Genomic DNA, 24736 nt, shown 5'->3' on the forward strand with positions numbered 1-24736 from the left:
GAACAATTTCCCCATGATGGCTTACATTATAATGTCAAGCACTCAAATAGTCGAGCGCGCTGTCCTCTGACAGCTCTTGTTTCCTTCTTTATAAAGTACTGGAAAACGGCACTTTTCCGATAAGAAAAAACTACAATTTCCCCAATTGCTGTCCAAAAAAATCCCAATAAAAGGTTTCTAATAAAAACAAGATTTTTTTGTTCAAATAAAATGGAACATTTAGTTAGTTTCCCTATGAAGCTCTATGGCTTGAACCTTAGTAAATATAATGTTGACAACTTGACAACATTAATGTATCAATTTTAAAGTGTTTGGGAGTCAAAAATCAAATACATCAATTTCCCAATATGAAGACTTCACGACGCGAATTTTTCCAATTTTAGGGATTTTTGCGCACAATTTTCCCAATTGGACTGGTACCGGTACTTTTCCCAATTGGGCAAAAAAAATTGCTGTTAGTAGTTTTGGAGCCTGGACTTTTGCTAACTTAATTATATTCTTACTCTACAGCTGTTGCCTGGCACCCCATCAACGAGCAGATGTTTGCCAGCGGGGGCTCTGACGGGGCGGTCATGTTCTGGGAGGCAGGGTAAGTACCGCATATATACAAGGTTTGATTCACAGAACATCTGAACTTCCAACTCAGAAGCAAATGGAAAATGGCTTGGATTCTTACAAGTGAAAATCTATTTAAGGCTTTAACACTTTCCCTCATAAGAGGCAAAGTGAAAATGGCTATACGCAACCAGCATAAAACCAGAACAGCCAGGAACTTACAATCTGTTCAGGTTTTATGCTGTTTGCTGCTCATCAGTATCATAGGGTTGGAAATTAAGCCTTTAAAACATAAATCTATTTACAAAGGTCTTAAATTTTATCTGAATTTCTAATGGGCTACAACCAGGACAAAATGCATGAGTGAGTTGTAAAGGGTCATGTTTAATTTTATCCATATTTTTCAATCTGGGAACATCATTACCATTTTGATATTCATAGTTATATTCGTATTTGTCAATCCGAGTACTTCATTGCCAATTTTGATATTTATAGTCATATCTGTATTTGTCAATCTGGAAACTTCATTGCAAATTTGGGTATTCATAGTAATATCTATATTTGACAACCTGGGAACCTTACTCAGTGTTTTGATGTTAATTGTTTTATCCACATTTTTAAATCTTATAATTTTATTCCCCATTTTGATATTGATAATGAAAGCTACCGGTACTTTTGTGAAAATACCCATGTATTGTATTATGTAGGTAAAACCATTACTCTTAAACACAACATGTATCAAGATCATACTATTTAGATAAGCCTTGTACTGGAAATACTGGGCTTAATGCCTGTGTGTAAAGTGTCATCCCAGATAAGCCTGTGCAGTCCGCACAGGCTATTCAGAGACAACACTTCCTTTTTATGGAATTTTTCGTTTATTGATGGTCTCTTAAACAACAATCCAGTCTAGGTGGAAAGTGTCACCCAGGATTAGCAGTTGGTGACTGTACTGGCTTATCTGGACTCACATGTATTCAGCTCAGTTCACCCAGGATTAGCAGTTGGTGACTGCACTGGCTTATCTGGACTCACATGTATTCAGCTCAGTTCACCCAGGATAAGCAGTTGGTGACTGCACAGGCTTATCTGGACTCACATGTATTCAGCTCAGTTCACCCAGGATTAGCAGTTGGTGACTGCACTGGCTTATCTAGACTCACATGTATTCAGCTCAGTTCACCCAGGATAAGCAGTTGGTGACTGCACTGGCTTATCTGGACTCACATGTATTCAGCTCAGTTCATCCATGATTAGCAGTTGGTGACTGCACAGGCTTATCTGGACTCACATGTATTCAGCTCAGTTCACTCATGATTAGCAGTTGGTGACTGCACTGGCTTATCTGGACTCACATGTATTCAGCTCAGTTCATCCATGATTAGCAGTTGGTGACTGCACCGGCTTATCTGGACTCACATGTATTCAGCTCAGTTCACCCATGATTAGCAGTTGGTGACAGCACTGGCTTATCTGGACTCACATGTATTCAGCTCAGTTCACCCATGATTAGCAGTTGGTGACTGCACAGGCTTATCTAGACTCACATGTATTCAGCTCAGTTCATCCATGATTAGCAGTTGGTGACTGCACAGGCTTATCTGGACTCACATGTATTCAGCTCAGTTTTCATATAATGAAGGTCATATGTTTACAGAACAGACAGTTTATTAAGACTTAAACATGTGTACATCGCCAATAAAGCATTCTATCATAAATATAGTAATGTCATGTGTCAGAAAACAATGATATTTTACAAAATATAAATAAATAAATATACAATATATGTGATATATATGTGAGTGCAAGTTCAACAAGGGCTGTTTGTAAAACATGCATGCCCCCCATATGGGCTGTCCATTGTAGTGGCAGCCATTGTGTGAGCATGTTTTTTGTCACTGTGACCTTGACCTTTGACCTAGTGACCTGAAAATCAATAGGGGTCATCTGCGAGTCACGATCAATGTACCTATGAAGTGTCATGATCCTAGGCAAAAGCTTTCTTGAGTTATCATCTGAAAATCATTTTACTATTTCGGGTCACCGTGACCTTGACCTTTGACCTTGTGACCTCAAAATCAATAGGGGTCATCTGCGAGTCATGATCATTGTACCTATGAAGTTTCATGATCCTAGGCAAAAGCGTTCTTGAGTTATCATCCGAAAACCATTTTACTATTTCAGGTCACCTTGACCTTTGACCTAGTGACCTAAAAAACAAATGCATTCTTGAGTTATCATCCGGAAACCATTTTACTATTTCAGGTCACCGTGACCTTGACCTTTGACCTAGTGACCTCAAAATTGATAGGGGTCATCTGCGAGTCATGATCAATCTACCCATGAAGTTTCATGATCCTAGGCGTATGCGTTCTTGAGTTATCATCCGGAAACCATTTTACTATTTCGGGTCACCGTGACCTTGACCTTTGACCTAGTGACCTCAAAATTAATAGGGGTCATCTGCGAGTCATGATCAATCTACCCATGAAGTTTCAAGATCCTAGGCGTATGCGTTCTTGAGTTATCATCCGGAAACCATTTTACTATTTCGGGTCACCGTGACCTTGACCTTTGACCTAGTGACCTCAAAATCAATAGGGGTCATCTGCGAGTCATGATCAATCTACCTATGAAGTTTCATGATCCTAGGCGTATGCGTTCTTGAGTTATCATACGACAACCACCTGGTGGACGGACCGACCGACCGACAGACATGAGCAAAGCAATATACCCCCTCTTCTTCGAAGGGGGGCATAATAAAAAAAAATAATGAGAAAAAAAGCAGAGAGCAACAACAATTTAAAAAGAAGAAACATACTAATTTAAATTGAAGTAAGGGCAACTATTACTTCATTTACATGAATTAATTTTTAAAAAATCAAATAATGACAAAAATTTATTTACAGAACAGAGAAGGAGGTGGGATCTATGGAGGAGGCACACGATGCCATCATCTGGGACCTGGCTTGGCATCCTCTAGGTCATGTACTAGCCTCAGCCTCTAATGATCATTCCACGTAAGTACCTGTATCTTGTGTCTGTTATCAGCTGGGACCTGGCTTGGCATCTTCTAGGTCATGTACTCGCCTCAGCCTCTAACGATCATTCCACGTAAGTACCCGTATCTTGTGTTTGTTATCATCTGGGACCTGGCTTGGCATCCTCTAGGTCATGTACTGGCCTCAGCCTCTAATGATCATTCCACGTAAGTACCTGTATCTTGTGTCTGTTATCATCTGGGTCCTGGCTTGGCATCCTCTAGGTCATGTACTGGCCTCAGCCTCTAACGATCATTCCACGTAAGTACCTGTATCTTGTGTCTGTTATCATCTGGGTCCTGGCTTGGCATCCTCTAGGTCATGTATTGGCCTCAGCCTCTAATAATCATTTCACATAAATACTGATATCTTGTGTCTGTTATCATCTGGGTCCTGGCTTCTCATACTTTAGGTCATGTACTGGCCTCCACGTCAAATGATAATTCCACGTAAGTACCGTTTGTCTGTAGTTTATTTCAGCGCAAACATCTTTGGGTTATTGAAAAAATTATTGAGTCTGTTTCCTGGGTAGAATCAGTACTTGGTTTCTATGGGCTTGGAAGACACCATATGCATTACATTACGACACCTTTTTTGTACCTGTGCATGTGCTGGAACCTGCCACTGAGACTCATTCCTTGCAAAAACTTGTGCTGAGTGATTTGGATGACATTGTTTATCTGTCAGTTTATTTGGGCTAGTTTTTTAAACCATATCTCAACATGTTATGAAACCTGTTCATTTTGCCTCAGACAGAAAACAACAAATGATTCCAAATGTAGCCCAGATTCTTATCTGATTATACCAGTGGTACAATTTAGCTTTTACTTTTATTAGCAAGTTTAAAAAACACACCTTTCTGTGAATATTATTCACCAATAAGCAATTCATTATTTGTTTAATAAATCATTGTAATCATAAACAGCATCTTTTCTTTTCAGTAAATTCTGGACGCGCAATCGTCCCGGTGATGCAATGAGAGACAAGTACAATCTCAATATAGCAATTATAGGTCCTGATGGGGAGCCTATAGACATGGGTAAGTGACACAGTGCTTATTGTCCCCTACCAGTTTCACCGGAGGGGACTTATGGTTTGCGCTCCATCAGTCAGTCTGTCTGTCAGTCTGTCTGTCACACTTTTCTGGATCCTGCATAACTTTACAAGTTCTTAATATTTTTTCATGAAACTTGAAACATGGATAGATGGCAATATGGACATTATGCACGTCATTTTATTTTGTTCCTACGTCAAAAATTCTTGTTGCTGTGGCAACAAATAACAAATTAAAAAAATAATTTCTGACAATGGTGTAATTTCTGACAATGGTGGAGCTGGTAGGAGACCATATTGCTTGGCAATCTCTTGTTACTTTTGCTCAAAAGCAGCATGAACATGTCTCTATGCAAACAGCATAAAACCAGAACAGCCTGCGAGTAACTCGCAGTCTGTTCAGGTTTTATGCTGTTTGCTGCACATTAGTACCTTATTTAAGTGTTGGAAATGAAGCACTTAAAACTTGCTTCTAGAAAGAATGGTCTTAAATGTAGTTTGAGTTTCTAAGGGAATACAAACATGTCAAAGTGTGTTTCTGAGTGGTATAGGCGTAATACTTTTGTACTATCAGGTTATTTAAGTGCTTAAGCCCCCCCCCCCACCAAAAAAAAAACAACAAATCACCTGAAAAACGTGCACTTTTATTCTTTTAAATGTACTGGTTTGGAATAGGTTAGGTTTATGAGTTGCTTTTATTGACAGTATAGGCATCCTATTTTGCATGCTCATAACATGGGGCCTGTATTAGAAATTCATCTTGGGGAAATTCTAAGAAATACCTAGGAAATAATTAGTTAAATTCCTAAAGTTTCTGGCTCTTTAGAGTTAAAGTATTCTTACATTTACATGTTGTCAACCATTAATATTGCTCATTTGTACATAGAAAGTCAAGGCAACTCTCAGAGATCAAAGGTAAATTCCGCCATAAAACAACTACAATCCTGTCTCAGTATTTATTTTGGGATGTATTGATGGATTTGAAAACAACTGCACACATGTTAACCATCATTATTTGATGTGTTGCATGAAATACTGGTCTCGACCTAAAATGTCAAGGTCAAGCTGTTTAGGTTTTATGCTGTTTGCTGCTCATCAGTATCTGAGGGTTGGAAATGGATCCTTTAAAATTTGAATCTAGTAAGAAAGGTCTTTCATTAAATATATTTTTCTGAGATACTACAAATTCGTCAAAAAACGTATCTGTGTGGTAAAAGGTAAAACTTTACCATTTTGGCATGTTGTGATCATTAGCCCATTGAAAAACTAATATGTATTCAAGTCTCTTTCTGGAAAAAAGGACTTAATGTCAGTTAAGTGTCATCCCAGATAGGCTTTTGGAGCCTGCACAGGCTAACAAGAAACATCATTTTCAACCTAGACTGCATTTTGTTTAAAATATACTTTTTTAAACAAAAAGAGCAGAAAGTGTCATCTCAGATTATCCTGAGCAGACTGCACAGGCTAATTGATGAGACATTAAACGCAGGTGTATTGAGTCTGTTTTTTTTTCAGAACAATACTAAATGTAAGATGAGACTGAATGTGTCGTTCATGATAAGCCTGTGCCAACTGCACAGGCTAATCTGGGATGACACTTAACACTCATTTGTGTTTCTTTTTTTCTTTTTTTTCAGACACTGATGTACAACTGGGGGAGATGAAGACGGCACTGCCCGGCATGGGACTTGAACATGGTCTACCACCTGAGAAAGAGGAACTACCAGGTAATGTAATGGGACTTGAACATGGTCTACCACCTGAGAAAGAGGAACTACCAGGTAACATAATGGGACTTGAACATGGTCTACCACCTGAGAAAGAGGAACTACCAGGTAACGTAATGGGACTTGAACATAGTCTGCCACCTGAGAAAGAGGAACTACCAGGTAACATAATGGGACTTGAACATGGCCTGCCACCTGAGAAAGAGGAACTACCAGGTAACATAAAGGGACTTGAACATGGTCTACCACCTGAGAAAGAGGAACTACCAGGTAAAATAATGGGACTTGAACATGGTCTACCACCTGAGAAAGAGGAACTACCAGGTAAAATAATGGGACTTGAACATGGCCTACCACCTGAGAAAGAGGAACTACCAGGTAATGTAATGGGACTTGGAACATGGCCATCCACCTGAGAAAGAGAAACTACCAGGTAATGTAATGGGACTTGAACATGGTCTACCACCTGAGAAAGAGGAACTACCAGGTAATGTAATGGGACTTGAACATGGTCTACCACCTGAGAAAGAGGAACTACCAGGTAACATAATGGGACTTGAACATGGCCTGCCACCTGAGAAAGTGGAACTACCAGGTAACATTATGGGACTTGAACATGGTCTACCACCTGAGAATGAGGAACTACCAGGTAACATAATGGGACTTGAACATGGCCTGCTACCTGAGAAAGAGGAACTACCAGGTAACATAATGGGACTTGAACATGGTCTGCCACCTGAGAAAGAGGAACTACCAGGTAACATAATGGGACTTGAATATGGTCTACCACCTGAGAAAGAGGAACTACCAGGTAACATAATGAGACTTGAACATGGCCTGCAACCTGAGAAAGAGGAACTACCAGGTAAAATAATGGGACTTGAACATGGCCTGCCAATTGAGAAAGAGGAACTACCAGGTAATGTAATGGGACTTGAACATGGTCTGCCACCTGAGAAAGAGGAACTACCAGGTAACGTAGAAAACCATTTATAGCGTGCAATCATTTATCACAGGTAATCGTGATTTTACAAAGCTCAAATGTTTATGAATATACAAAGATCGAATGTTTGTTATTTTACAAAGCTATTTTATTTCACAAAACTCTCAAGTTTTTTATTTTACAAATCTTGAATGATATATATTTTGCAAGCCTCTCATTTTTGTGATTTTTCAACATTTATTATGCCCCCCTTCGAAGATGAGGGGGTATATTGCTTTGCTCATGTCTGTCTGTCGGTCTTTCAGTCGGTCCACCCGGTGGTTTCCGGATGATAACTCAAGATCGCTTGGGCCTAGGATCATGAAACGTCATAGGAACATTGATCATGACTCGCAGATGACCCCTATTGATTTTGAGGTCACTAGGTCAAAGGTCATGGTCACAGTGACCCGAAATAGTAAAATGGTTTCCGGATGATAACTCAAGAACGCTTATGCCCAGGATCATGAAACTTGATAGGTAGATTGATAATGACTGGCAGATGACCCCTATTGATTTTCAGGTCACTAGGTCAAAGGTCAAGGTCACGGTGACCCGAAATAGTAAAATGGTTTCCGGATGATAACTCAAGAACGCTTATGCCTAGAATCATGAAACTTGATAGGTAGATTGATAATGACTGGCAGATGACCCCTATTGATTTTCAGGTCACTAGGTCAAAGGTCAAGGTCACGGCGACCTGAAATAGTAAAATGGTTTCCGGATGATAACTCAAGAACGCTTATGCTTAGAATCATGAAACTTCATAGGTAGATTGGTAATGACTGGCAGATGACCCCTATTGATTTTCAGGTCACTAGGTCAGAGCTCAAGGTCACGGTGACCCGAAATAGTAAAATGGTTTCCGGATGATAACTCAAGAACTCTTATGCCTAGGATCATGAAACTTGATAGGTAGATTGATAATGACTCGCAGATGACCCCTATTAATTTTCAGGTCACTAGGTCAAAGGTCAAGGTCACGGTGACCCGAAATAGTAAAATGGTTTCCAGATGATAACTCAATAACGCTTATGCCTAGGATCATTAAACTTCATAGGTACATTGATCATGACTCGCAGATGACTCTTATTGATTTTGAGGTCACTAGGTCAAAGGTCAAGGTCATGGTGACCCGAAATAGTAAAATGGTTTCCGGATGATAACTCAAGAACGCTTATGCCTAGGATCATGAAACTTGATAGGTAGATTGATCAGGACTCGCAGATGACCCCTATTGATTTTCAGGTCACTAGGTCAAAGGTCAAGGTCACAGTGACAAAAAACATATTCACACAATGGCTGTCACTACAAGGTAGAGCTCATATGGGGGGCATGCATGTTTTACAAACAGCCCTTGTTGTTTTTGATTTTATAAACTTTTTTTGGTATGTAGCATCACAGAGTGGTCCTCTATTGGGTTTTGTTAAAATTTGGCCTCTGGAGTTGACTTTGGTCTTATGTGTGAGATGTATCATTTATGCCTTAAAATTTGGCCTCTGGGGTTGACTTTGGTCTGATGTGTGAGATGTATCATTTATGCCTTAAAATTTGGCCTCTGGGGTTGACTTTGGTCTGATGTGTGAGATGTATCATTTATGCCTTAAAATTTGGCCTCTGGGGTTGACTTTGGTCTGATGTGTGAGATGTATCATTTATGCCTTAAAATTTGGCCTCTGGGGTTGACTTTGGTCTGATGTGTGAGATGTATCATTTATGCCTTAAAATTTGGCCTCTGGGGTTGACTTTGGTCTGATGTGTGAGGTGTATCATTTATGCCTTAAAATTTGGCCTCTGGGGTTGACTTTGGTCTGATGTGTGAGATGTATCATTTATGCCTTAAAATTTGGCCTCTGGGGTTGACTTTGGTCTGATGTGTGAGATGTATCATTTATGCCTTAAAATTTGGCCTCTGGGGTTGACTTTGGTCTGATGTGTGAGATGTATCATTTATGCCTTAAAATTTGGCCTCTGGGGTTGACTTTGGTCTGATGTGTGAGATTATCATTTATGCCTTAAAATTTGGCCTCTGGGGTTGACTTTGGTCTGATGTGTGAGATGTATCATTTATGCCTTAAAATTTGGCCTCTGGGGTTGACTTTGGTCTGATGTGTGAGATGTATCATTTATGCCTTAAAATTTGGCCTCTGGGGTTGACTTTGGTCTGATGTGTGAGATGTATCATTTATGCCTTAAAATTTGGCCTCTGGGGTTGACTTTGGTCTGATGTGTGAGATGTATCATTTATGCCTTAAAATTTGGCCTCTGGGGTTGACTTTGGTCTGATGTGTGAGATGTATCATTTATGCCTTTAAATTTGGCCTCTGGGGTTGACTTTGGTCTGATGTGTGAGATGTATCATTTATGCTTACATAGAAAGATATGTTCAAATGAGTTCAAATTATGCCTCTGTTGTCAAAAGTAGCCCCAAATCAGAGGTATTCAAGTATTACACCACTGAGCTACAGTTTATCAGGTGAGCTTTCCCTGAACCTGATTGTCTTCTTGTTAATAAGGCCTTGTTATGTGAAAACTTAGCTTAATGCATCTAGTAATGTTTCATCCCTGATAAGTCTGTGCAGTCTTCACATGCTAATCAGGGACAACACATTTTACTTTTATGGAATGTTTTGGTTTAAAGGACGTCTCTTTTAACCCAAAATCCAGCTTATTGTGTCTTCCTAGATTAGCCTGTGCGGACCATAAATCTAGATGAGAATTACACCACTGAGCTACAGATTCTTAAGTAAGCGCTCAAGGATCTTGAGGACCTAGTCTAAACAGCCTAATCAGGGACAACACTTTCCGCCTTAAATCGATATTTTACTTTGCACACATGCATCAAGCTCAGTTGAGCTAGGCTCTCCATGTTGTATTCCGCTTTGTTTATTAGTCAGCCATAAAATCAGCAACAACCCTTTCCGCTGTTATACACACAGACCCTGAGGATGAGTTGCCATCCATTCCGGGACTGGACTGGTCAACAGACAAGGAGTATTTCAAGGAGGAGCCCAGACCTGATGAGCGGCGCTTCCGCAAGGCCCCGTACACACGCCCCATACCGAAGACCTTTGAGCACGCCTGGGTCACCAATCAGCAGCCCACCATCGTAAAGACAGAAGGTTTGTTAACAGTTTGTTTTGTTGTTCAAACTCAGGGCTGTTGTATTGATCCATTCCCAACTGAAAAAGTACATATTTGTCCCAAATGGTACCTTAAAATTTGCAAGTGAAGGTTAAAAAAAATAATCTCAACATTTAATTTATCTTCATCCGGCTCTATCAGTTGATACTTAAAATTATAAATATTATAAAATATAAAATTAAAAAACTTTTATTCTCAATGATAAATAATTTGTGAGCAAAAAAACAACAACACTTTTTTTCCCTGTAATTGTTTTAACAACACGTGTTTTCCTAATTCAAAGATGCCCCATTCCATTCCCAAAATGTCACAATGAGGCAGTACATGTAATAGTTCAGGGTTTATTGATAATTTATAAGGAAACAAGACTTTTATTTCTTTCAATTGGCAGCTTTGCTTGTCAAATTTAATTAAGCAATATTTGTGACTGTTAATTGCTCTTTTGCAGAGGTTCAAAAGAAGCGAGGTGGAATAAAATCACTACTTTCGCTGGAAATAGCCCCACCTTCAAAACATCAGAAAGGTAACTCTTATGTTTTGTTTAACTCTTTCTGCTCAGAAACAAAGTCAAAATGTCTATATGCAACCAGCATAAAACCAGAACAGTTTGCAGGTAACTCGTATTTTGTTCAGGTTTTATGCTGTTTGTTTGTCAAAACTTCATAAAGGTAATGCTTATGTGTTGTTTAACCCTCCCTGCTCAGAAACAAAGTGAAAGTGGCTATATACAACCAGTTTAAAACCAGAACTGCCTGCAAGTTACTCTCAGTCTTTTCAAGTTTAATGCTGTTTGCTTGTCATCAGTAACTTTTTCAAATGAAGCATTTTAATCTTTTAACAGTGGCCTTTATTTATATAAAAAAATTCCTATTGACAAAAAAAGGTCTTAATGGGTTACTGAGCAAATTAACAAGTGCGAGTGTTGAGACATTTTTTTATGCCCCCTTTTGAAGAAAAGGGGGGTATATAGTTTTCGCACTGTCCGTCAGTCTGTCACACTTTTTGTGCCCGCTCTCTAATTATACCCCCATTACCATTGGTAATGGGGGCTATATAGGAGGCACTTTGTCGGTTGGTCTGTCTCGAAATTTCATCCGATCTTCACCAAACTTGGTCACAAGTTGTATCTAGATGATGTATAGGTGATGTTTAAATATGGGTCATACCGTGTCAAAAACTAGGTCACAGGGTCTCTTAGTGATTTTTAAACCGAAAGTTTGTCCGGACCATAACTATGTCATTTATCGTTAGATTTTAAAATAACTTGGTACATTTGTTCACCATCATGGGACGGTGTGTAGTGTGAAAAAAGTACGTCAACATCTCAAAGGTCAAGGTCATACTTGGAGTTCAACGGTCAAATGCATGTCCAGGCCATAACTTTATCATTTATTGTGAGATTTAAAAATCATTTGGCATATTTGTTCACCATCATTGGACGGTGTGTGGCGCGAAAGAATTTCGTTGATATCTCCAAGGTCAAGGTCACACTTTGAGTTCAAAGAAAGGTCAAATGCATGTCTGGGACATAACTTTTTCATTTATTGGGAGATTTTAAAATCATTTGGAAAATTTGTTCACCATCATTGGACGGTATGTCACGCGAAAGAATTGTGTCGATATCTCCAAGTTCAAGGTCACACGTTGAGTTCAAAGATCAAAATGGCCATAAATGAGCTTGTCCGGGCAATAACAAGTCATTCATTGTGAGATTTAAAAATCATTTGGCACATTTCCTCACCATCATTGGACAGTGTGTCGCTCAAAAGAATTACGTTGATATCTCCAAGGTCAAGGTCACACTTTAAGTTCAAAGGTCAAAAATGGCCATATATGAGCTTGTCCAGGCCATAACTATGTTGTTCATTGTGAGATTTTAAAATCCTTTGGCATATTTGTTCAGCATCATTGGCCGGTGTGTTGCGCGAAAAAATTACGTTGATATCTCCAAGTTCAAGGTCAAACTTTGAGTTCAAAGTTCAAAAATGGCCATAAATGAGCTTGTCCGGGCCATAACTATGTCATTCATTGTGAGATTTTAAAATCATTTGGCACATTTGTTCACCATTATTGGATGGTGTGTCGTGAGAAAGAATTACGTCGATATCTCCAAGGTCAAGGTCACACTGTGAGTTCAAAGGTCAAAAATGGCCGTTAATGATCTTGTCTGGGCCATAACTATGTCATTCATTGTGAGATTTTAAAATTACTTGGTACATTTGTTCACAATCATTGGACAATGTGTCATGCGAAAGAATTACGTCGATATCTTCAAGGTCAAGGTCTCACTTGGAGTTCAAAAGTAAAAAATGGCCATAAATTAGCTTGTCCGGGCCATAACTATGTCATTAATTGTGAGATTTTAAAATGACTCAGTACATTAATTTTGTTCACAGTCATTGGACAGCGTGTCATGCAAAAGAATTAAAGAGTTCTAAGGTCAAAATGGCCATAAATAATAATGGCATAATAATTCCTAAAAATCACCATTTAGATTCTCTTGTTTTGTGAAGACAGCTTGCAGAATAGTCTGTGTCAAAGCGGCATGTGGGGGTATACGTCACGTCTGTGACAAAGCTCTAGTTCAAATAGTTTTCATCTGATCTTTACCAAACTTGGTCAGAAGTTGTATCTAGACAATATCTTGGTCAAGTTCGAGTATGGGTCATGCCGGGTCAAAAACTAGGTCACGGGGTCACTTAGTGCATTTCAATAACTTCTATCAAAGCGTTTATTGGGGACATATGTCATCCTATGGAGACAGCTCTTGTTTCTTCTATAGACGGGAGTGGAGGGCATAAAGTATTTGATATTTCTCTCTGTACGACTGTTGGAATTTCTTTTTTTAACTGCTCGATGGATTTTGCTCAAACTTCAACTAGTGAATTGTCTTTATTTGTAGATGATTGGTAAGGGAGAAATTTTGGCTGTGGCCAGTTTTTGCAGAACTTTTGTGTTTTTGTCTGCTGTAGAAAATATAGTGGAATTGCCTGTGTCCAAGCCATTGTTGTGGCTATCAGTATCTGTGCCACATTTCTAGTTTGTATGCCCCCAACGGGAGGCATATAGTTTTCGCACTGTCTGTCTGTCCGTCCGTCACATTTTTGTGTCCGCTCTCTAATTCAAGTATTTTTTATCCGATCTACACCAAACTTGGTCAGAAGTTGTATCTAGATGATGTCTAGGTCAAGTTAGAAGATGGGTCATGCTGGGTCAAAAACTAGGTCACAGGGTCACGTAGTGCGTTTTAAACATTTAGCATGCTGTCTGCTCTCTCATTCAAGTAGTTTTCATCCGATCTTCACCAAACTTGACCAAAAGTTGTATCTAGATGATGTCAAGGACAGGTTCGAACACAGGTCATGCGGGGTCAAAAAACTTGTCAGTGTGTTTTAAACATTCAGCATAGTGTCCGCTCTCTAATTCAAGTAGTTTTCATCCAATCTTCACCAAACTTGGTCAGAATTTTTATTTAGATGATTTCTAGGCCAAGTTCAAAGATAGGCCATGGGGGGGTCAAAAACTAGGTAATGGGGTCACTTAGTGCGTTTTAAACATTGAGCATTGTGTCTGCTCTCTAATTCAAATAGTTTTAATCCGATCTTCACGAAACTTGGTCAGAAGTTATATCTAGATGATCTCAAGGCCATGTTTGAACATTGGCGATGCCGTGCCAAAAACTATTTCTGGGGTCACATAGTGCATTTTAAACATTCAGCATGGTTTCGACTCTCTTATTCAAGTAGTTTTCATCCTATCTTCACCTAACTTGGTCAAAAGTTGCATTTTACGTCTAGGCCAAGTTCGAACATGGGTCATTCTGGGTCAAAAACTAGGTCTCTGGGTCACTTAGTGCGTTTTTAACATTCAGCATGGTGTCCGCTCTCAAATTCAAGTAATTGTCATCCGACCTTCACCAAACTAAGTCAGAAGTTGTATCTAGATGATGTCTAGGTCAAGTTTGAACATGGGTCGATCATTCCGGGTCAAAAACTAGATCATGGGGTCAATTAGTATGTTTTAAACATTTAGCATGGTGTCTGCTTTCTTATTCAAGTAGTTTTCATCCGATCTTCACTAAAGTATTCCCAACCCTCAAACGGGTGTATTTTGTGACAGAGTGACACTCTTGTTTAGCCTTGTCCACTCTATAAATTAAAGTTTTCATTTGACTTTCATCAACTTTATGATAATGTCTTAGGCATACATATAGGATCTGGCACAAGTTGTCATATCATACCATATTTTATTGAACGAGTTCAGGATTTTTGTTAGTAAGCTCGCAAAAGGCGAGCTTACTAACAAATTTTCTGGACGAGTTTAATAAAATATGGTATCATATGACAATGAGTGTCAGATCTGTTTTATCACATGCTTTAAAACGAGCAAATTAAATAAATATTTACGCAAACATAATGATAAATCTCGAATATTAATTACATTTCCTGACGTCATTTAGAATGCCTCTGCTTTTACAAAGCAAAATAACAAAATGCGATTGGTCATTTAACGAAAACTAAGCCAATGAAAATGCTTAAAAATGTTGTATTACACATGTGTAATATAATAAAATATGTAATGGTTGTATTACATTGAAAACAGGGTATAGCATGTGATAAAATCTTTTACTACTTTAGCTGTGTGAACTTGGGCATTAATTCTGGGTTTTATCCAATTGTATGGAACATATTCATGGATATGCTTTTTGAAGTGACAAAGTTGGAGTTTTGGGCATCCGTGTCGAATGGACACATTTCTTGTTCATTATTTATTATATTGTTTTAGGTGATGTGTAACCAAACTCAACTCTCAGCTTCATATTTCATCTTCCATGCCTACAGATAAAACCTATTTGTAGCCTAAATATATAGTTGTTCCTTAAATAACTTGAAAAGGTATTTGTTCTATTTCATCTAAAAAAGAAAAACACTATGACAAACTGTATTGTTAATTGTAATTTTTAGCAATTTATTTTAAAGACATCTGTACAAAACAATATTATGTTGTTGATTTTCAGGGGATGAAGACCAAGATATCGGTGAGTTTAAGTTTACATGCTTATATATCATTAATTGTGTAATGTAAGTATCATTTATCAATCCATATATTTCAAGGACATGTGCCTTGTATATAGAGAATAATAGGTTGGTGTTGATTATAGATCAGGTTTATTATGCTCCCCCAAATTTTGTTTGAGGGGAGCATATAGTCGCCGCTTCGTCTGTCCGTGCGTGTGTGTGTCCATCGTCCGTCCGTGCACAATTTTTTTCCGGGCTATTTCTCAGCAATTAATGACCGGAATTCAATTAAACTTTATGGGAAGCTTCACTACCAAGAGGAGATGTGCATATTATCTGCCTTTTCTGGTCGGATGATTTTTCACAGAGTTATGGCCCTTTGAAATTTTCCATTAACTGTACATATAGTGCAATTCTTGTCCCCCCAACTACTGACTGAAATTCAATGAAGCTTTATGGAAAGCTTAACTACCTTGAGGAGATGCGCATTTTATTTGTGGGTTCCTGTTAGATGATTTATTTAGAGAGTTATGGCCCTTTGAAATTTTTAAGTTGCTAAACCATCCATCGTATTATTTTGTCAAAAGTTATGCCCCTCAAGACGTTTCCTTTTATCTGGATATATAGTGCAATATTGTGACAAAAAAAACCTTTGGGGAGCATCGCCCGTCTCTGACGGTTATTTGTTTTTGAAGGACTATCCAACCATCCCACCCAAGCTATTGCTATCAAACTTGAAATAAAATCTTTTTAGTTTGTTTTATGCATGACTTATATCTAGGCTGAGCTTTATTCCGTATGTGGTATTTTTAAGCACAAGCGGAATGAGGGTAGATCAGTTCCCAATGGATACATATCTTGTTGCATATGCTACTCAAGCAACTAAAAGTATATTATGATTACTTTAAAGTACTGTCTACTAAGTCTTTTGTTTGTAGTGAATAGTTCACACAAAGTAGAACACACAATCTTATTCTACAAAATTCAGTATTGAAGTTAATGAGACATTTTAATGGTTGATATATCAAACAAAGTAGAATGCATTCTCGTTAAACATTTCCGTGTTGTACTTAAAGAGACATTTTAATTTTGATGTTTCCAAAGTGAATGAAGGAGCCTCTGTTAACCTGAAGTTTTAATAGTCAATCTATCATTTGGATTTCTTACATCATGATTTGAGGTTAATTTGAGTGTGCTTGTGTACAGTGTAATGCGGATTGAAAGATTTGTTAATATGGAAAAGCCTGGTTGAAGTTTATACAAATAGATTGTCACTGGATGACAACTGTTTACTTTGAAGAAAACATTTTTGCGAAAGGAGAAAAATAATTCATAACATGAAATATAGTCCCATGGAATAGGTTAACGCAGAAAAACAGACAATTCACATGATTTTTATTGCCAAAATTGGCATGAAGGATTTGTTAATAAATTATGAGGATGACGGTCAAACTAGTTATTGCCAACATTTGGAGGTATTGGTTAACATCATACTTTAGGATAAATTAAACTCCCCAGAAAGGAGAGAGATTATTTTTGTTGTCATAAGCTAGTATTTTATTTACATGTTCAACTGACTGATAAGCACAACTTAACCCTTTGCATGCTGGGAAATTTGTCGTCTGCTTAAATGTCCTCTGCTGAATTCTACAATTAGCATTTTCTTCTATTTTTTTTCTAAGACCACTATCAGGATAGCAAACAGTTTGGATCCTGATGAGACGCCACGTTCTGTGGCGTCTCATCTGGATCCAAACTGTTTGCAAAGGCCTTCAAAATCCGGTTCCAGCGCTCAAAGGGTTAAAACTCCATTAATTCAAATCAAATATAGTAAAGCTTCAATATTAATCAAGCACTGACCTTTATGCATTAATATGTGCAATGCTCTGTGAAAGAGAGGTTTAATGCATGCGCTTAAAGTGTAGTCCCAGATACGCCTGTGCAGTCTGCATAGGCTAATCAGGGATGACACTTTCCTCTGCTTTTATGATATTTTTCGTTTAACCCTTACAGTGCGGGAACCGAGTTGTGAAGGCCTTTGCAAACAGTTTGGATCCAGATGAGACGCCACAGAATGTGGCGTCTCATCTGGATCCAAACTGTTTGCTATTCTGATAGTATTCTTTGAAAAAAAATCGTAGAAAATGCTAATTTTAGAAATTCAGCAGACGACATTTTAGCAGACGTCAAATTTCCCAGCATGCAAAGGGTTAAAGAAGTCTCTTCTGAGCAAAAATCAAATTTAGGCAGAAAATATCGTCCCAGATTAGCCAGTGCTGCATGCACAGGCTAATCTGGGATGACATTTTACGCTCATGCATTTAACCCTCTTTTCACAGAGCACAGTCATAATATTGGAAGTGTATTCTGTATTGAAAGTTATTTAAAATTGATTTACGCTTTCCTCACTATATATATATATACTCGTATGACCTCATGAAATTTGAGCAATATGTGCACAAACCACACTGAATGCAAATCAAGGAAACAATACTAGCCAGTGTTTTTTTCACCATTTTGGGAATGGGGCTGGGTCCCCTTCGATTGGGAAATATAATATATTTTTGCCTAGAATTGGGATATTTATTTTGGTGATGTTATGCTAACAAATACTTAACAATTGATAATAAAAGTGATTTCAATATTATATTTTCTATGGTTCAACTTACAGAGCTGGATTTTGAGATAATTGACATGTTTAGAATTATTAAAAAAATCATTATTTTTGGAAACGTTCAATAGGGAATTTCTAGGTCTCATTTGGGCAAAATATATAATTTTTTTCAATTTGGAATGGGTTCCCCTACCGGACCCAAATTTGATATAAAAAAACAATGCTAGAGTTTTAGTTTTGCTAATTGAGTTCACAAGTTTCATGTTAATGTTTTCAAGCAATTCATCCTACATTTTTGATAAAGTTTAAATGGACAGCTTGGTTTATTTATACTTCCAATAGTTTTCATAAACATAATTTAATTCAAACTTTAAAAAGTAGGTTGAATGATGTCGCTTGTCTGTTTAATGCGCAATTCGTGTTTACTAACTTTGCTTACTTATAAAATCAAATGACAGAGTGGTTCTGGGTTAATTGACACTTAACACTCCTTACATTTATTTAAAGAAAAACCTGATTTTAAAACTGTCTGCCGTAAAAAGAAAATAACTCATTACGTTGATTGATGAGACAATAAAATGTCTTGCTTGTGTAATTTACCAATCATTAATGACAGTTTATAACAGATTACTGATTGTTTAAGTCACTTCAGGTGGGATGTAATACATTCAAATGTATGAGTTGTGATTTGTCCATCAGTTTGAGTGAGTTGAGATACATCCATCAGTTCAATAGATGATTGATATTGTGAATTTATCTATACACATGGGTTATTTTCCGTCTGGCAATTCGGTCTGGCTAAGAGTGATTTGTGTCATAAATGAATTACATATGGGCCATGCTCTGTGAAAAGGGTGTTTAATGCAAATGCTTAAAGTGTTTTTCAGAATTAAACTGTGCAGTCCGCACAGGCAAATGAGGGACAACTCTTTCCATCTAATTTGAGTTTTTTCTAAGAAGAGACTTTCTTTAAAGGAAAGAAATCATAAAAGCGGAAAGTATCGTTCCTGATAAGCCGGTACGGACACTTTACGCTCATGCATTTAAGCCCCTTTTCAAAGAGCAAGGCCAAAATTTATTGCGACATTAACAACTTTAGTGTGAACTTAAGGAAGTGTTGCATTTGTTTTATAGATTGATACACTTGCTAGGAGTGAAATGATAATAAAGTATTGCTAATCAAATAAATTGCAGTTTATTGAGAGTTAAAACAACATTCCAGTATTTTGCTTAACCAACATATATGCCCTTTCAAAGCCACTTTTTGCAAGGGTATACTACTCTGCTGGTTGGTCTGTCGAATTGCAGCACATGTGATCTTTGTGCTTCAAAGTAGTTTTCTGTCCCTCAAAATGAAACTTAAGATATGTTTTATACATGTATATTATGTAGAAGTGCAAAAGGTAATTTGCGTGTAGTTTGGGATATTCTTTGCAGAGTTATGTGTCCTTGATCTTAGAAATGAAACCTTAAATATAAAAAAATGCTTTAGTTCAACAATTGAATAATGTAATAGCTGTTCTTTCTCCAAGTCAGATTTAACAAAATTCCCTATAAGCCAGAGTGTTTTTAATGCAATAAAGCTTAAATTAAAAAACAAGATATAATAATTTCAGATGATCGCTATGACAACCCAGAATTTGACGACAACGGTTACCATGGCGATGAAGACTACAGGCAGGATGAGGACTTGCGAGGCGATGAAGATTTTCGCGGAGACATAGACTTCAGGGGCCAGGAGGGGTATCCACCTCAGCCCTTCAATTCTGACCCCAGCTATCTGAAGTCCCCTGGGGTCGGGGGTAAAATGCCCCCAAAAACCGGTCTCCTAGGTGATGGGCCTCCAGGTGGGCCAAGATCACACATTGAGGCCACACAGCCAGCTAAAGTCTCGGGCCATGGTGGTCCGCCACCTATTGGTGGTGGGGCTGGGGTTGAAGGTCCTTTGGGTCCTCCAAGAGACTACCCTGGGGGCTACCAGCCAAGAGCAGGTGCAGACGATCCTGGTTACCACGACGTCAGAAATGACAGTCAAGGTTCGTATGATGAATACGAGACAGACATGTACCCAGAGGACTATGATACTTCGTACTCAGAGGATTATGAAGGCTCAGGTGGTGGTTATGGCTTTAATGACAGAGACGATAGTTTCAGTGAGGGTGGGCCACCAGCCCGACATACGCCTAGGGGCAGAGGTCGTGGAGGTCAGGATGGTTACAGAGGTCGCGGTGGTCATGATGACAGGTTTATTGACCGTCCTGACCGAGGTCGAAATGACTGGAACGAAAGAGACGCGGGTTTTAGTGAAGATGGAAGTAGAGGTGGGAGAGGTTTCCACAGCAATCCACGTAGGGGGAATTTTAGAGGCGGAGACAGGGACAGTTATCGGGGTGGAGGTGACAGGGGTGGCAGAGGGGGAAGGGGTGGACCTAGAGGGGGAAACAGAGGGGGTGGGGATCACAGAGGGGGAGGTAGAAGCAGAGGTCGAGGCAGGGGAGCCAGGGGAGGCAACTGAGGGATCATCGGGTTTCATTTGAAATTGAGCTTTGCTCTAGGAAATCTGGACTCAATTCATGTGTAAAGTGTCGTCCAGATAAGCCAGTGCGGAATCCACAGGCTAGTGTAAAGTGTCGTCCAGATAAGCCAGTGGAGAGTCCACAGGCTAATCTGGGACAACACTTTTCACATATGCATTAAGCCCAGTTTTCCCAGAATGCTATTCAAATACGTTTTGGTTTTAATGGAAGAGTAAGAACTTTGGAGGTTAGGAAACTGAAGTATTATTTCGATTTCATTGCGTACATTTGTGTGATTGTCACTGAAGACCATGGCTTAAGAAATATTTAATTAAAATACCCTTTGCTCTCATTTAAATATTCTGAATGATGAATACACTGGGATGATGAGGACAGAGAAAGGCTGTTGAAGGCTGGATCAGTGTCTTTTGACATGCATGAAAGATCAGTCATTGATGGGGAAGATTTAGTGCTAATGCTGATGCCTTAATTCTTCCAGTGCTGGAACCGAATTTTGAAGGCCTTTGCAAACAGTTTGGATCCAGATGAGACGCCACAGAACGTGGCGTCTCATCAGGATCAAAACTGTTTGCTATTCTGATAGTATTCTTTGAAAAAAATCAAAGAAAATGCTAATTTTAGAAATTCAGCAGCCAACATTTTTGCAGACGACAAATTTCCCAGCATGCAAAGGGTTAATTTCACTGGCATGTATTCATGAGATGTATGTTAGAAATTTCTTCAAGTGTAAGTGAATCATTTTGGTAACTGAGAGGACATTAAAAGCCTTTTTCAGCTACTGACTGTTATAGACACAAGTGGATTTTTGTTTGCGCTTACTTTTCAAAAATAAGTATTATGTTAAAATTCTAGGAAATCAACTTCACTGAAATTTAAACACCATGAACAACTTTAAGGGATTGATAATGTGTTGTCTTTAATTAGTACTGGGACAAATTGATCTCAAAATCTCAATACATGTACAATGATAAATTTTCTTGCATTGGAGTAGTTCAGTTAATATTCGATAAGGTTATTGCAATGCCTTAGCATTCTTCATAAAATGTTATTTCTTCAACTGCTTCATAATTCTTTAAAATACATGAAGAGTTTGCATGTCAGAATTACATGACAGCATGGTTATTTAAGATATAAAACATGTGTTGAATACATCATTTATTAAAAACTTGTTTTGTTGTTTCATCATTTGTCTGACTACTGCTGGGGGGGGGGGGGGTTAGTAATTTACAGTAAGATTGAGTAAATATAAGGCTAAATATGTTTATTGAAGCATTTTATATCATCCAAGGTACCAAAGCAATTCTGTGACCAAATGTTTTGGCAATATGTTCATTATTAAGTTGACCACACATTATTTTCCTGTAAAATGCTTTACTTACAGGTGCCTTTGTATGTAGATACTTGCTCATATGTGTACCTGTAATCAGATCTAGTTCAGCTCATTTTTCCTTGACTACGCTGAGTCAAACTGGCTTTTTCCCCAAGTTCTAACCTAGACATTTGTGAAAACTGGTTGTCCTTCCCTCTGATTTAAGTAATATCTGTCGCTTTTAGGATACAAAATACAAACACAGTCATTTTTGTCTTAACATCACACGTTTAGCTTAAATTGTTGATTTTAAGCTCGTTACCTTCCCATCAGCTTTAGTTTTGGCTTGAATTTGATTAGGTTTAACACTAGGTCACCATTCTAGAGGCAACATATATGATATATCCTGATTAAACTGGGTCAGACTGTATCTCAACAATATTGAGTTAGTGATATATTAGGGTTACAAACTAGGGCATCATGACAAACTATAGCAGAACCTGGTCACCACTCTATAAGCAACATCTATTTTTTTACTTGATTGTACTTGGAAATATATCATTGTTTCTAAAATGTCTATGCCAAGATTGTATGTGGGTCATTTAAAGTATGCTAGGTCGCCAGATGCAATCTTTAAAAAACACTACATGCCTCATTTGCAAACTTATTATGACACATCTTGATCTTGACCATATTGATGCCTAGTTTAAGCTAGGTCACTTAAAGTAAAAAAACTTGTGTGTTTGGTCCAATACTGGACAATTGTTGCACCAAAACTGAGATGATGTCTCAAGGGCCATCTTATTGGTGAAAAATTGTGCATGTAGATAAACCTTTATACAGTGTAACTGAATGCTCATTCAATTGTACAGACAGACACTGCTGCCACATTGCTGTCCATATTATCGAAAATTGTAAATATAACATGTCATTAGATGCTTATTTGTTCATGTATTCATTATTTGTAAAATTGATTTACATGTATGTGAATAAAAATAAGATATGTTGCTGTAAAGTTTTCTATTTTCATACATTTTCATCCTTGAATGATTTATGTGCCACAATCATTGACGTTTTATACTTTAAAGTTTTATAACATCCGTTGATCATTGTTCCACATTTGCTCCCACCGCTTCTAATTCGGCATTTTTCATCTAATCTTCAGGGAACTCCATGGACGTGTTTGTGGGTGTGATTCATATGAAAGTTGTCCAATAATACAAAAATATTGCCCCAAAAATAATGTTTAGTTTGTCAGAATCTACACCAATCATGATATTCATAAGATTGAGTTCCATGTATGACAAACGTGTTGAAACAATTTCGATTCTGGACTGCTTGTTCCTCTTCCCAATAAGTGCAGGGCTCCTCAGGAGAATCAACGCAATTTGACTATTCAAGGGGTCTTGGACCTTTGTAGAACCAGTGCTTGGGGGAGATCTAAAGAACGCTCCCACAGTGGGGATCGAACCCGTGACCTGATAGCTAAGCGGACATCATATCCATTACGCCAGGAACTTCAGTTGCATTTATTTTAAACTAAAGGTAAATGACAAAACGCACTGGAATGCATCTTGTTGTTTTACTGATGGTGTAGTTTGTTCCCATTTACAGTTTTGATGCTTTTTAGCCGGATTTTTTTCGAAAAAATCTCGGCTTATAGATTGATGTTGTCGGGCGGGCGGGCGGGCGGGCGGGCGGGGGTGGCGGGGGTGGCGGGCGGGCGGCGTGCTCGAAAATGTTAAAGTTCTTATTTCATGGTATAACTTTGGTATGCTTGGACCTAGAGTCTTCAAACTTGACATGAAGGTTGGCCAGGATTAACAGATGACCACTGGTCATTTCAAGGTCATTCATTTGAAGGTCAAGGTCACTGTGACCTTCAATATAAAAAATGTTAAAGTTGTTATAACTTTGGTATGCTTGGACCTAGAGTCTTGAAACTTGACAAGAAGGTTGGCCATAACTAGTTAGTAACCACTGGTCATTTCAAGGTCATTCATTTGAAGGTCAAGGTCACTGTGACCTTGAATGTAAAAATGTTAAAGTTCTTATTTCATGGTATAACTTTGGTATGCTTGGACCTAGAGTCTTCAAACTTGACATGAAGGTTGGCCAGGATTAACAGATGACCACTGGTCATTTCAAGGTCATTCATTTGAAGGTCAAGGTCACTGTGACCTTCAATATAAAAAATGTTAAAGTTGTTATAACTTTGGTATGCTTGGACCTAGAGTCTTGAAACTTGACAAGAAGGTTGGCCATAACTAGTTAGTAACCACTGGTCATTTCAAGGTCATTCATTTGAAGGTCAAGGTCACTGTGACCTTGAATGTAAAAATGTTAAAGTTCTTATTTCATGGTATAACTTTGGTATGCTTGGACCTAGAGTCTTCAAACTTGACATGAAGGTTGGCCAGGATTAACAGATGACCACTGGTCATTTCAAGGTCATTCATTTGCAGGTCAAGGTCACTGTGACCTTCAATATAAAAAATGTTAAAGTTGTTATAACTTTGGTATGCTTGGACCTAGAGTCTTGAAACTTGACAAGAAGGTTGGCCATAACTAGTTAGTAACCACTGGTCATTTCAAGGTCATTCATTTGAAGGTCAAGGTCACTGTGACCTTGAATGTAAAATGTTAAAGTTCTTATTTCATGGTATAACTTTGGTATGCTTGGACCTAGAGTCTTCAAACTTGACATGAAGGTTGGCCAGGATTAACAGATGACCACTGGTCATTTCAAGGTCATT

The 24736-nt window shown here is 38.2% G+C and overlaps 1 protein-coding gene across 3 annotated transcripts in view; it reads left to right on the top strand.

Annotated features, from left to right (window-relative positions):
• LOC127882101 (pre-mRNA 3' end processing protein WDR33-like) overlaps positions 1–22987 on the top strand; it is a 68893-nt gene extending 45906 nt beyond the window's left edge. For 2 of the 3 annotated variants that reach the window (XM_052430535.1, XM_052430532.1), the window contains 8 exons: positions 511–589; positions 3465–3575; positions 4538–4635; positions 6287–6376; positions 10298–10480; positions 10951–11025; positions 15520–15540; positions 19751–22987. In XM_052430535.1, coding sequence (XP_052286495.1) covers positions 511–589; positions 3465–3575; positions 4538–4635; positions 6287–6376; positions 10298–10480; positions 10951–11025; positions 15520–15540; positions 19751–20649 — 1556 coding nt within the window. In that variant the 3' untranslated portion in view covers positions 20650–22987. Of the gene's footprint in view, positions 1–510; positions 590–3464; positions 3576–3820; positions 3858–4537; positions 4636–6286; positions 6377–10297; positions 10481–10950; positions 11026–15519; positions 15541–19750 lie in introns of all 3 variants that reach the window. The other variant, XM_052430534.1, reaches the window with a different exon arrangement.
• Positions 22988–24736: the final 1749 nt, after the last annotated feature.

This window comes from Dreissena polymorpha, chromosome 5, assembly GCF_020536995.1.
Source record: "Dreissena polymorpha isolate Duluth1 chromosome 5, UMN_Dpol_1.0, whole genome shotgun sequence".
NCBI classification, from domain to species: domain Eukaryota; kingdom Metazoa; phylum Mollusca; class Bivalvia; order Myida; family Dreissenidae; genus Dreissena; species Dreissena polymorpha.